Source organism: Suncus etruscus, chromosome X (assembly GCF_024139225.1).
Source record: "Suncus etruscus isolate mSunEtr1 chromosome X, mSunEtr1.pri.cur, whole genome shotgun sequence".
NCBI classification, from domain to species: Eukaryota; Metazoa; Chordata; class Mammalia; order Eulipotyphla; family Soricidae; genus Suncus; species Suncus etruscus.
Window position 1 is genome coordinate 71,415,911 of NC_064868.1, and position 15,038 is coordinate 71,430,948.

A 15,038-nucleotide genomic window follows, 5' to 3' on the forward strand; every position below is an offset into this window, starting at 1 on the left:
GTGCATAGGTTATAAAGGTTACCCACAATATGGGAGAAACTATTCACCCCATACTCATCTGATTAGAGGTGACACTCTTAAGTATGCAAGGCATGGGTAGAGATTAACAAGAAAAAAAAATCGAATTCCATCAAACAATGTGGAGAAGAATTAAATAAACATGTCCTCAAAAAAGAAATAAAGAAAACTGAAGACACACAAACATGCTCCACATCATTAATTATAAGGGAGATCCAAACTGAAATAACACTGAGTTATCACCTCACACCACAGAGTCTGGTACACTTAAAAAAGTAAAAGAACAATGAATGCTGGTGTGATTGCAAGAAGAAAGGGACCATCATTCATTGCTCATGAAAATGTCGGCTGGTCCAGCCTTTTTGGAAAACAACATGGATATTCCTCAATAAACTAGAAATTGAACTTCCATATGTTCTACCACTCCTAGGAATATACCCTAGGAGTCAAAAATGCAATGCAGAAAAACCCTCTGCATTCCTATTTTCATTGCATTTCATTTAATTCCCAATAGCCATGATCTGGAAACAATCCAAGTGCCCAAGAACAGATAAGTGGGTAAAGAAATGGTGGTACATGTTCCCCAATGAAGTATTTTTGGTTACTAGGAAAAATAAATTATGAAGTTTTATTATACACAGATGAATATGGTGAGCAAAATGAGTCAAAAGGAGAGGTCTAGATATAGATTTATTGCACTCATTTGTGGAATATAAAATGACTGTATGGTAATAATATCCAGAAAAAATAGAGATTAAGGCCAGTGGACCAATCCATGGTAGGAAGATTTCCAGATATAGTGAGAGAGTGCAGTTAGGGGAGAGGAAGGACCACTATGACACTGATAATTGGAAAAGATAATTCTTGACAAGAACTGGGTGCTAAGAGGAGATAAAGGGATATGTAGTATACCCTTTCATTAACAATATCACAAATCACATTGGCAAAAAAGGAAAAGAGAAAAAAGAAGGAGGGAGAGACAAGAAAAATCGTTGCCCAGATGCAGGCAGAGGGTGCCGGAAGGGAAACTGCAAATATTGGTATAGGGACATGTTCACTGGTGAAGGGTGTTGTATATTGTATGACTGAAGCCTAATCATGAATAAGTTTGTAACTGTGGGAAAAAACAACTAAATTATGAATAATTTTGTAACCAAGGTGTTTAAATAAAGTAATTTAAAAAATCTAGTCACCTCAATAAAACTTCTTGTCCATATGGGTTCACTGGTGGGTCTATCCACCAGTAAACTGTAAATTCATTGTAAAATATTAAGATTTACAGCCTTTACTACTTAAGTTCCTCCAAACTTTGAAGTTATATGAATCTTCCCTAACACCTTCTATCAAGCTAAAATTTCACTAATAACCAAAGCAGATAGATATTTCCAAAAAAGAAAGACTCGGTCTAATATACCTGATGAACATAAATACAAAATTCTTTAACAAAACAATAGCTAACCTATCCAACAACCTGTCAGAAATCAAGTGGGATTCACTCAGGGAAACAATGATAGTTCAATATACACAAATTAATAAAATTAATGCAAGAAAGATAAGAACCAGTGTATCATAATAGTATGACTAGTAGTCAATAAAGACAAAGCTTTTGATAAGTTGCTGCATACATTTCTGGTTAAAAAATTACTTCAACATAATAAAGATTGGAACATTTCTCAAGATCATGAAGCCACAGCCAGTATCGTCTTGATTGATTTCTTTCATTTCTTTTTTATTATAATCTACTTTGTTTGACAATTATTTACATAATTATTTGTAATAAACTTGCTTCTACCTCTTTATATTCTTACCCCAATCTCACCATTAATGTAAACTTTCTTCCATTATTGTCACCAAATACCCACCCAATCTCAAGCCTGTGTCCATGGAAGGTACAAAATAAGATATTTTATATTGTTTACAGCTAATTGGCAAAAAGTCTATTAAAATGTGCACCAAAACATTTATGGAAATTATTGTACCTTGCAATTAGACCATTAGGCAATTGTCAAAGATTTACTAAGCTCTTCGTTATTAGTCAATCTTTCTGTTGTTTTGTTTCTGAACATTAGGTGATTCCAATTTGATGTTAACATCTAAATTAGTGTTTTATTCCTGGGATAACAGTGAGTTGTCATGAAGCTGCATATGCTGTATATGTGGCTGTACAATTCAGGAACTTCAAGCTCTGTGGCTGATATTATGGCATTTGTGTGGCATGGTTTCACTTGCCAGGCCTTGCAGAAATATGAGAAAGTGTGTGGGGAGGGTGGAGTTAGGTGCCTATATTGACTTTGACAAAGTCCTTGTGATATCAGCCCAAATCCATCATACCTAGTTTTTTTTAATCAGTTAGGCATATCAGCAGAGATTATTGGTCAAGAAATGATGTTGGGCCATTGGTGAAGCAGGGCTTGTGTGTGGTGGATGTAGTTGGTGAGGCTTCAGCAAGAAAGAGATGTGGCTGCCTCTTCTATAGAAATTGCCCATTTTTATCTGTGAGGCTTTTGTACGCAGGAGTTTTACAGCTTGGTTTAAATCTCTTTGAGAAGTGTGACTCTATGGTGCTGACTAAATGCAGACATGGTGAGGTATTTGTGGGACATTGTTTTGCACCATTATCATTCTTAATGGTGAAAAGTTGAAAGCATTTTCTCTGAGATCAGACACAAGTTAAGGGTGTCAACTTTCTCTATTTTTATTTAATGCGATATTAGAAGTCCTGGACACAGCAATTGGGCAAGAAAAAAAATCAGAGACCAAAATTGAAAAGAGAATTCAAATTATCACTATTTTCAGATGACATGATAATATATGTAGAAGACTCCAAAGAGTTCCCCAAAAGCTCCTAGAAACAATAACCAATACAGCAAAATATCTGACTAGAAAGCCTGCACAACAAAATTTGCTGTATTCTTATATACAGAACATTATTCAGAAAAGAAAAAGATCAAAAATTCTATCTCATATAAGATAGTATCAAAAACATCAACTATTTAGTAATTTGTCAAAAACATTGACATATCTAAGCCATGGTAACTTTAAGTTACATAAAGAGATACTAGAAAACTTTAGAAAATGGAAAAATATTTCATGCTTCTGAATTGGAAGAATAAATATTTTTAAAAGGTTATACTATCTAATCTATTATAGGGACTCAATGCAATTCCCATTCAAATTCAAATGACATTCTTCAAGGACCTCAACATCTCAATTATAAAGTTTGTGTAGAATTAGAAGAAACCATGATTGGCCAAAGCTATGCTAACAAATATCTCATTTGGAGATACCTATTTTAAAGCTGTGTTATAAATACATGTCAAAACTTGGTGGAATTAATATGGGTTTTGTGATCAAGGAGCTGAGAATATGAAATGAAATAAAGAAAGCCTCTTTAACAAGTGGTGCTAGGGACCTGGTTAACTATATGTAAGAAATTAAAGCGTGACCTATACCCATACACAAAAATCCATTAAAATTGGATCAAATACCTCAACATCTGACTGGAAATTATGAAGTACATTTAGGCCAATCACTCCAATATTTGAGCCTCAATAGTGTCTTCAGTGATCTGATACCATTGCAAAGGTAACAATATAAAAAATAAATGAGATTATGTCAAAGAAGAGTTTCAGCATAAAGAAACTAAAAGACAGTAAACACATTTGGAAAAATATTTGTATTCAACATATCAAATAAAGGCTTGATATTCAGGATATATAAATTACTTATAAAAATAAACAAAAATTAAAAACCCTATATTGAGGAGAGAAAATGTAGGCATCTCTGAGAAAGACCAACAGATGGCCAAATAGGCACGTGCAAAAGTGCTCAGCATCACTTTTCATTAGGAAACTCCAAATTAAGACAATGAGATATCTATCACCTCTCACCAGTTATAATTGCACATATCAAAAATACTAGTAAAAATTGTGTTGGCTGGGATGTGGTGAAAACCAACTCTCATCCACAGCTGGTGGGAATGTTGCCTGATTCAACTACAGTGGAAAATGGTATGGAGAATCCTCAGTAAACAATAGAATTGAGCTGCTATGTGACCCAGCAATTACACGTTTATTTTATCTACTCCCAGACTTTTTTAAAGCATTCATTCTAAAGGACATATACACACAATTATTAGTTGTTGCACTTAGTGTAATACTTAAGATATGGAATCAAGCTAGGTACTCAATGTAAGATGAATGGATTATGAAGCTGTGTGTGTGGTATATATATAGAATGTAATGCTATTCGGACACAAGAAACAATGAAATTATGCAATGTGCTGAAAACTTGTCAGAACTGAAAGATAACATGTTGAATGAAATAAGCAAGAAGAAGAAAGACAAACACAAGATGATCTCATTTATTTGTGGTATATAGAATAACTTTATGCTGAAATATAATGAAGTAAAGGGAAAGATGCTTAGTTGTCCCTTGGCACCAGAGCTTAAAAAGGACAGAAGGTGGGGCCGGAGAGATAGCATGGAGGTAAGGCATTTGCCTTGCATGCAGAAGGATGGTGGTTCGAATTCCGGCATCCCTTGTGGTCCCCTGAGCCTGCCAGGTGTGATTTCTGAATGTAGAGCCAGGAGTAACCCCTGAGCACTGCCGGGTGTGACCCCAAAACCAAAAAAATAAAATAAAATAAAATAAAATAAAATAAAATAAAATAAAATAAAAAAATGGACAGAAGGAAGGAAAACAAGATGGGAAGAAAGATGAAAAGGGGGAAGTAATGGGGAAACAGAGCTCAGAGATTCAGTTATATTGGTGATATGGGAGAATGGTACAGCTAGATATTCAAAGCACAGACTCAACAATACTGAAAACATGAAATCTAATCAGCAATCACCAAACTTTTTAAAGTGCCTGTCAAGGTGGTAGGCAGGTGGAAGGGGTGGAGGGCAATGGAGTATGAGAACTTTGGTAATGGGAGTACACTGGTGATTAAATTGGTGTTGAAATATTATATGCCTAAAACTCAAATATCAATAACTTTGTAAATAATCTTTCTTTAAGTACAATTATTAAAATAAAATAAAAATATTAAAATAAATACAAGATAGCCAACTGAATCGGAGAAATATATGAATTCAGCATATTGATAAAGGTGTGATATACCAAATATAATAACTAGCAAATATCAGCAAAAGAAAAACAAAAAATCATGGGGCCGGAGAGATAGCACAGTGGTAGGGTGTTCGCCTTGCACACAGCCGAACCATGACAGGTGGTGGTTTGAATCCTAGCATTCCATATGGTCCCCAGTGCCTGCCCTGAGCAACTTCTGAGCGAAGAGTAACCCCTGGGAGCCGCTGGGTGTGACCCAAAAGCAATAAATAAATAAATAAATAAATAAATAAATAAATAAATAAATAAATAAATAAATAAAAAACATCAAAAATGGGGAGAGAAAATCAACACTTAACAGAAGAGCATAATTGGCAATAGGAACTTGAAAAATTGCTCATTATCACTCATATCAAGGAAATCCAAATCAAGACAACAATGAGATAATAGCTAACACAGTGAAAATGAGACAATGATCTTTATTGGCAGAGTTGTGTTGTAAAAGGAACTTAATCCTTAATCCTCTGAAGGCAGGGATGTTATCTGGTTTAACCCCTGTGAAAAGTAGTATATGGAGTTATCTTTTTTTGTTTATTTGTTTTGTTTTTGGGCCACACCTGGTGACGCTCAGGGGGCTACTCCTGGCTATGCGCTCAGAAGTCACTCCTGGCTTGGGGGACCATATGGGACGCCGGGGGATAGAACCGCAGTCCGTCCTAGGCTAGCACAGGCAAGGCAGGCACCTTACCTCTAGCGCCACCTCCCGGCCCGGAGTTATCTTTTTTTAGTTTTTGTTTGTTTGTTTGTTTGTTTTGGGTTCATACTTGGTGATGCTCAGGGGTTACTCCTGGCTATGCACTCAGAAATTGCTCCTGGCTCAGGGGACTATAAGGAGATCCAGGAATTGACCCTACGTCCACCCTGGGTCAGCTGCTTGCAAGGCAAATGCCCTACCGCTGTGCTATTCCTCCCACCCAGTATGAAATTTTCTAAAAAAAAAAAAAAGTAGCAATATGGGGCCCGGAGAGATAGCACAGAGGCGTTTGCCTTGCAAGCAGCCGATCCTGGACCAAAAGTGGTTGGTTCGAATCCCGGTGTCCCATATGGTCCCCCGAGCCTGCCAGGAGCTATTTCTAGCAGACAGCCAGGAGTAACCCCTGAGCACCGCCGGGTGTGACCCAAAAACCAAAATAAAGTAGCAATATTCCCCATTAATTCCACATCTTGGTATCTACTTCCATGACACACAAACATTAATTCAAAAGGACAAATGCACAACCATTATTCATTGTAGCACTTAGAAAAATAACTAGGATATGAAATTAACCTAAGTATCCAACAGATGATGGAATGATGTATGCAATACTATGAAATTGCAAGGAATAATAAAATCATGAAATTCACTGCACCTTGGATGGAACTGTAGTAGATAATGCTAAGTAGATTAAGTCAGCGGGAGAAAGACAAATAAATACTAGGTTATTCAATTTATCTGTGGTTTATTAAATAGCCAGACAAGGGATTGTTAAGTATCAAATGTGAGATACGTAGATTACCCTAGTCCCTAGGTTATAGAACTGAGGATAAGGAAAGAAAGAAACCATGGGGGGAAGTAAAAAGAAAAGGATGGGAAATAGCAGGAGCATGGGCCAGGACCTTGGACACCCTGGAGGTATAGAGGTATATTCTATCTATCTATCTATCTATCTATCTATCTATCTATCTATCTATCTATCTATCTATCTATCTATCTATCTATCTATCTATCTATCTATCTATCTCTGTCTGTCTATCTATCTATCTATCTATGAATCACAGGATCAACAAAGTTGAAAGTATGAGATCCAAAAACACATACAACAACCAAACTTAAAAGTATGCCTGTCAAGGAGATAGACTGAAGTATTGGAGGGAAACTCAGTACATTGGTAGAGGGAAGTTGACACTGACGATAGGATTGGTGCCCTAATATTTTATGCCGGAACTCAACTATAAATAACTTTTAAATTATGCAGCTTCTCTAAAAATAGAAAATTAAAAAGATAAAATAAAATACTCTTGTTGGGATGGAGAGGTACTATAGGTGTTAAAATTTTGCCTTGCACGTTGAAAACTCTGCTTTGATTCCCAGAACTGCATGTGGTCCCCCGAGAATTGCCAAAACTAATGCATGAGCACAAAGGGAAGAATAAATACACTGAGTGTGGCCTAAAAAGAAAAAAAATAAAGAGATCAAACCAAAAAAATCCATATTTTTTGTACAATGGGATATTTCGGGCTTACATTGTGTCATTCCTGTTCATCATAATTTCCTTGAGGCTGAGCAGTTTTTGCCAGTCATTCTTGCAAAGCACAGATGGACTTGGAGAACAATGTATTAATACTACTCAATGAATATGTGCCTCTCTAAGATTATTATGTTGAAACCCTAAATTAAAACGGAAGTTCTCAGTGAAGCATTAAGGGAAAGTAGCACTGGGGCATTTCAGCTGGATTAAGGTTTAGGACAGTGCAGATGAAGTGGGAGTTTACTGAGTCATTAATGAGCATTTGAACCGATTATGGGCAGCTGTGTTTGGTGTGAGACAAATGGTAGAATGTCTGTAATTTCTTCTAGAAGTCAGATAATGGAAGGTTAATTATAATTCTAGGGAATGATCTCCCCCTATACTTTGTAAAAATCTTCAGTCTATATTGATGATGAGGAGAGATAATTTAATCGATGATATATAAATTTCGGGTTTTTTTTTGTCCCCCAATTCACAATACAGACCAGGCAAAGGGCCTGGGTTGAGGTGTATATAGGATTCATTTATTGTACCTCCTCTTTCTATACAGTCAGTGTAACGAACACAGCCTGTGGTAAGAATTGGGAGATCTTATCTTTTCTTTTCTTTTCTTTTTGATTTATATATATATAAATCCTTCACCAGTGCAACATTCTCAAGACCAATATCCCAAGTGTCCTTCCTTCCCACCCCACACCGGCCTGTACTCTAAACAGGCTTTCTACTTCCCTCATTCAGTCACATTTTGTTATGATAGTTCTCAGTGTAATTATTTCTGTGACTGCCCTAAATGAGCCCTGTGGTGAGCTTCATGTCAGGAGCTGGACCCTCCACTCCTCCTATATTTTGTCTCTGAGAATCATTACATAAATGTTTTTCATTTTTCTCAAAACCCATAGATGAGGAAGACCATTTTATGTTTATCTCTCTCCCTCTGACTTATTTCACTCAGCATAATAAATTCCATATACATCTATGTATAGGAAAATTTCATGACTACATCTCTTCTGATGGCTGCATAATCCATTGTGTATATGTACCATAGTTTCTTAAACCATTCATCTATTGAGGGGCATCTAGGCTGTTTCCAGAGTCTGGCTATTGAATATAGGTGTGAGGAAGGGATTTTTTGGTTTGTATTTTTGTGTTCCTAGGATATATCCCTAGGATTGGTATAGCTGGATCATATGGGAGCTCAACTTCCAGCTTTTGGAGAAATCTCCATATCGCTTTCCACAAAGGTTGGACTAGATGCCATTCCCACCAGCAGTGAATAAGAGTTCCTTTCTCTCCACATCCCCACCAGCACTGCTTGTTCTCATTCTTTCTGATGTGTGCCAATCTCTGTGACGTGAGATCGTACCTCATAGTTGTTTTGATTTGCATCTCCCTGATGATTAGTAATGTGGAGCATTGAGACTAAAGGTATCTTTAAAAAGGAAATAGTACTCTCCAAACAGGTGAAAGCAGAAATAAATAGATAGGACTATATTAAGCTGAGAAGCTTCTGCACCTCAAAGGAAATAGTGCCCAGAATACAGGAGCCATCTACTGAGAGAGAAAAACTATTCACCCAATGCCCATCAGATAAGGGGTTAATACCCAAAATATACAAGGCATTGACAGAACTTTACAAGAAGAAACATCTAACCCCATCAAAAAGTGGGAGAAGAAATGGACAGACACTTTGACAAAAAAGAAATACAAATGGCTAAAAGGCACATGAAAAGATATATAGATTTTGATGAACAAAAAGCAACACATTGAATATATATTACAAAAAGAATTGACATTATAGAACATTCTGAACTAAGTTTGTTTTTTTTTTACAAAACATGCTAGTTTTTTTAAAGTGCAAAATCGAGAGGGGAGTCATCTCACCTGATTGGATCCAGCATCGCCACTCTGAGAAGTTCAGGTCTAGGAGCTGGCTCAGCAAGGGGGTAAACACGTGATCCTTAGTGACATTGCCTATATATTTTCTGGGTTTTGCAACTATTGTGAGAAATTGCTTTGTGTCCTTCCTATGCTCTTTTATATCAACATGATGTTGGGTTTCAAACCTTGAATTAAAAACAAAGTTTTTTTTTTAAAAAAAAAAAACAGTTACTTTAAGGCTTCATCTGAAGACAAAGTAGCACTCTGAGTACATATTTGAGGCAATACAAATAGGAGGAGAAACAATTGTGTATGCATGTACACTCAGATACACTATCAATTCCATTTTGACCTATATTACTATTCCATAAACAAAATCATTTTCAAAATAATGAATACATGTCTGATATATAGTCACACAGACATGACAGGAGGGTGGAAAGCCAGGGAATGAATAAGACAGAATACAGAGAGTGCTACAGCCATCCTTCTTTGCCCACTGTAACCTCATCTGAAAAGTGCCCATAAAAAGTATGCATGAGGGGCCGGAGAGATAGCATGGAGGTAAGGCGTTTGCCTTTCATGCAGGAGGTCATCGGTTTGAATCCCGGCACCCCATATGGTCCCCCGTGCCTGCCAGGAGCAATTTCTGAGCATGGAGCCAGGAATAACCCCTGAGCACTGCCGGGTGTGACCCAAAAACCACACACAAAAAAAAGTATGCATGAATACCTGCATAGCATGGACACTAAAATTCTGATCTCCAACAATGTTTTCCAAGTTTTCAGTCTATATTCATGGAAAGTGGTCAAAGCTACTGCAGGGAATTTTTGGTTGTGAACTTCCAATTGCCATTCTACCTAGGCTTATCTTGTTAGAACTAAGATTATGGGAATGTTAGAATATAGGCTTGGCTTAGAATTAACTGCCTGTTCTGCTTCTGTAACCGGGTTGACTAGACATAAAGACTGCTATAACAGGCTTCGATATGTGGCAGAAGCAACTAGGTTCAGTAAAAGCAATTCCAGAAACTTCAAGGGCATGTACCAGAACAATTAGATAAACTGGCCACATCCAAGGGCCTTCAAGTGAAACATTCCAGGACAATCAGATAAATTAGCAACACCCAGGGAACTTGCAGACCATAAACTTTATCTAACTGCACCCGAAGGGCACCTAGTGGGTACCTAAATCCCTTCTCTGCTACTTCAACCAAACAGAGACATAAACCTAGTTTATGTAACATGTACAAAGAAACTCATAAGAACCTAGTTTTACCCCTAGACTGAAGTCCTAGTGACCCTATAAAATAACTTGTAAGCCAACCTCAAGGTTGCCATTTGTGAGAAGTGTGGTCCCAGTATGCTGGAATAAAATCCCCTGTATTTTTTTGGGGGGGTCACACCCGGCAGTGCTCAGGGGTTACTCCTGGCTGTCTGCTCAGAAATAGCTCCTGGCAGGCACGGGGGACCATATGGGACACCAGGATTCGAACCAACCACCTTTGGTCCTGGATTGGCTGCTTGCAAGGCAAACGCAGCTGTGCTATCTCTCCGGGCCCAATCCCCTGTATTTGTGTTGCTGCTGCTGTCTCCCTTGATCTTTGTGGGTCGCATCTCGGGTCCAGAGCAAATAATCTGAAAATGGACCCTTGCCACTAGCTCTCCAATAGATAACAAAAATGTAGAGACTTTATCTGCATTACCTTCATCGTGGTCACAAGTAAAATCTCAGGAAAAAGACCCAAGAAAGTCAAAACTTTCTAACGTGCCTGAAGAAGACTGATGAAGATCTAAAACAGCAACCCAATATAATACTCAGTGAAATGAGGACATTAATAGAAGAGAGTATCGGAAGCAGGAAGAAAACATGAGAAAGATAAAAAAAATCATTACTATAAAGACTATTGTAGCTAAAAAAGAAAAACACAAAATTTGTTGCCTATAAGTATATAAACTGATCAGGGCTAGAGAGCTATTGCATTTGTTAGGGCACTTGTTTTGCATGTGGTTAACCTGGTTTTGATCACTGACACACGATTCCCTAAGTCTTCCAGGAGTTATTGTTGTGTGCAGAGTCAATATTAAGCATTAAACACTTTCAGGTGTGGCTCCAAAACAAAAGAAGAACCCAAAATCACAGGAAGAAAATAGTACATTTATCTTTACAGTTATTTCCCAAAACCTGCGGAACAAATTTAACAAAGAAAGTTACATATAAGGCTCCCATGTCAGTATTTATTTATTTATTTATTTATTTATTTATTTATTTATTTTGGGTTTGGATTGGGAAACTACACATTTGAAGACACTAAAGGAAATACTAGAAGACAGAAGAAAATAGGAAAATATACCTTGTTCATCAATTAGAAGCAACGCTGTTTATATTACCATCAAAGGGCCTTGGGTACATTAGCTGGAGAAGAGGAATGTTGGAGCTGTGTATCCAAACTGCAGCCAATAATAATGAACACAAGATATCCAAGCTACAAAAAACAAACTTAAAAAATGTACTTGTTGGGGTCGGAGCGATAGTACAGTGGATAGGGTGCTTGCTTAGCATGTGTGGTTGACCTAGGTTCTATCCCCAGCATCTCACATGGTCCCTGAACCCTCCAGGTGTGATTCCTGGGTACAGAGCCACTAGTAACTCATGGTTTCAGGTGGGTGTGTCCCCAATTCCCTGACCCTATCATTTCAATATTTCTATTTTAAATATCAATTTTGCTGACATTTTCTAGATGAGAACAGGCCGTGCATTAGTTTCCACTGTGGAGAGAGGTGAAAGGACATTCGAAAGGGAAAATGGTGAAATCCGTTTATTATCTATGGGTTGGGATTTACAGTAAAGAGGAGTTCAAGAAGATACGAGGTTCAAAAGAGGAAACAATTAGAAGTCTAGATTTGGCAATCACCATTTTGTGGAGAAAAATGAACAGCGTTCACCAGGGAGAGAAATCATCATTACCTAAGAGGGGAAAAAAGCCCAGGAGCATCACTGCTCAAGGAGGCAGCTCAGTTTTCCCAGCATGCACCACCACGCGTGCTCAGTGCTGGACTCTCTGGGCCAAATGGGGTACCTGCCCTGTGATCACTGTCACACTTGGAGGTCATGGGCATTCTCTATAGGACGCAGTGCCAGGGGCTAGGATATACTAACTTCCCTGTGATCAGGAGGCTGCTGCTCCTGCTCTGGGTGGCCCCTGCTATGTCATCACCAGCTGTTCCCAGTCCTCAGCTGCCCAGTCCATTGGGAAGTGTGGAGTGCGGTACTGGAGACAGATCTGGTGACACCGTGGTCATGTGACCGAACAGTCGCGTGACCGACCAGGCGCAGACGTGGGGAGCAGCTCCCAGCCTGCTCTGAGGTCCGTCCCCAGTGTCCGTCATCCCTGTGCAATCGCTTCCCGGAGTAGACCAGGCTGCGGGCTAGGGGCGAATGGGCGGCGAGCCTAAGGAGGCACAGGCCTGCCCTGCCCGAAGGTCAGTGAGAAGAGGGCGCTGACTAGGGCTCCCTGCAGAGATGCAAGTGGATTAACTAGGACAGATCCGCGGGGGGCAGGGAGAATTCTGAAACGGGAGGTTGGGAAGAGGGGTCTGGGATGGGCGATGGCTGATGGGGACAGAGGTCGCTGTCACAGCTTTACCGCTTTTACAACCCCCCTCTTTTGCGCCCCCCCTCCATTCCCAGCTTGAAATGATCAGGGAGAAGGAACCCCTGCAGTATTAAACAGTGAAACTGGAAAGAACCGCACTCTCACGCTGTACCTAAGAGGAAATGTAACCTTAGAGGAAGTGGTGGGGCTGGGGTGCCTGGAAGGGAGCAGGGAAATGGATGCAGAGGCTGAACGGTTTAGAAAGCATCCTAGTCTGCACCAGAAGCCTAAGTAATGGCGGATGGGTGGGGAGGGAAAACATGAGGGGAAGAGGCTTCTGGAAAGAAACCCCAGGTCATAATGCTCACAGTCCTTTCCTTGTCTCCTGTAGGTCTGTGCTTCTGTGTCCACTTCCAGGTCTTTGCAAGGCTAGAAAAGGAAAATCCCAGTCGGTCAGTAAAAGGGATGTAATCGTTTGTGTGGGGCACTGGACAGGACCTAAGTTGTGTGCGGTAGTAATTGGAGGTTTAGTACTAAATAAAATTTGGGATTCAGCTGCAAAACTCCTAACATATCTGCACACACTAAAACACCCTGAACAATTGGTCAAACTTGCTATAGAATGGTGGGTTAAATTGTGTGGGAGAAATAGTGGTATAAATAAAGTTAGGAAGATTCGGGGGCTATAGTGATTTCTATAGACACTCTTGGAACATAGGGTCATCCCAGGGGGAATGTGGAGGAATACAGACTAGGGAGACTTAGATTCCACCCTTAAGCTCTATTTTACCTTATCTTGTCTTTGTCTCTTTTTTCTCCACTCCATATTCCATCCCCCTGTACAGGGAAAGAAGTGGGAATTTTAAAATGGAAAAAAACTACTCTGAAAATGAAGGAAAGTGTGAGAACAAAGGGAAGATGGAACTTGTACAAAGGCCAGTGTCTGTGATAAGGAAAGTAAGAGTTTGCACTCGAGACGACATGGAGACATTAAAAAATGAGAGAAAGACAGAAAATGATGAAATACTAATGGAAAAGGAAAAGGTAGACTATGAGGCAAAACAAAGACAACAAATGCCAGAAGGTGAGAGAAAATCAGAGAATAAAGAAGAAACAACTGAAGAAAGGCCAACCAATGAACCAAGGGCTGCAGAAAAGCGTCCATCTGAGGATGATGTACCCAGGAAAGTCAAAAGGAAAACCAAGGGACTGTCTCAGTGCCTCAAAGAACATAAGGAGGCCATACATAATAAGCATTTGAGCAATGAGGAGATGATAAAAGAATTTGATAAGATGGCTTGGGTGGAGGATGAAGTGAAGAAAACCAGACTGAAATTGGGGAGATTTATGTGTATGCATAAAACGTCAGAGGATACCTCTGGGTCATGGGGTCCAAATGAAAACAGGGGTGACTGCATGGCCCCACAAAGGGGCTTTGAAGATACTTCTTTTATGTAGTGTCCTTGCTAAGTTTTTGTCAGAGACTTTGCTTAACATTTGATTTGTTTAAACTGTGATGCCTTTTGATTTGCAATAATGTTAATGATGGTTTCCTATGCAACTAAATTCAGCATCACATCATTTGCAATTGTACCTACCTACATCCTCTAAGGACCCCAATGTCCCATTCCTTCAACCCATCCCTTCAACTCAATTATATAGACCCTTCTTTCAGTTGTGTTGCCTTTCCAAGCCATTTGCTTTACGCTTATTCTGATACATTGCTTTAGGTGTCACTCTTATTTTCAGTAGCTTTTGACCAAGTCAGTATTCTATCAGCTTATGTTTTTACCCGTGTGAACTACAATAAATATGAACGTTTGGAAAATAAAGCAGTTTATAATATCTGTAGTATTGCTTCACTTTTTATGAAAACACTACACTTATATAATTTATAAGTACATGTATAAAAATAATAGAACTATTTTCCAGTAAAAATTGTCATGATTTTCTGAGTTGTACTATAGATTATTTCTTTGTTGCCTTTTAATTCATTAGCTTTTTTGACTAAACTTTTTAAGCAGGGGGCCAGTTCACTGTCTCTCAGACCATTGGAGGGTCTGACTATAGTAAAAACAAAACTTATGAATGAATTCTTTTTGGGGGGGGGGATTTGGGCCACACCCATTTGACGTTCAGGAATAGCTCCTGGCTATGCACTCAGAAATTGCCCCTGGCTTGGGGGACCA

At 38.9% G+C, this 15,038-nt stretch overlaps 1 protein-coding gene and 1 non-coding gene across 2 annotated transcripts; one reads left to right on the forward strand and one right to left on the reverse strand.

Moving 5' to 3' along the window:
* Window positions 1-7,834: 7,834 nt before the first annotated feature.
* Window positions 7,835-7,967, reverse strand: LOC125999737 (small nucleolar RNA SNORA51). The gene has a single exon (XR_007492212.1). It is a non-coding gene; the product is annotated as a small nucleolar RNA SNORA51 (small nucleolar RNA).
* Window positions 7,968-12,584: 4,617 nt separating this feature from the next.
* Window positions 12,585-14,700, forward strand: LOC125998597 (transcription elongation factor A protein-like 4). The gene is made up of 3 exons (XM_049766635.1): window positions 12,585-12,736; window positions 13,241-13,301; window positions 13,695-14,700. The coding sequence occupies exon 3, from the start codon at window positions 13,717-13,719 to the stop codon at window positions 14,305-14,307; it is 591 nt and encodes a 196-aa protein (XP_049622592.1). The 5' UTR covers window positions 12,585-12,736; window positions 13,241-13,301; window positions 13,695-13,716; the 3' UTR covers window positions 14,308-14,700.
* Window positions 14,701-15,038: the final 338 nt, after the last annotated feature.

Bases quoted from the DNA above. Each gene is read 5' to 3' on its own strand.
- LOC125998597 (XM_049766635.1), top strand. From the start codon at position 13,717: ATGGAAAAAAACTACTCTGAAAATGAAGGAAAGTGTGAGAACAAAGGG.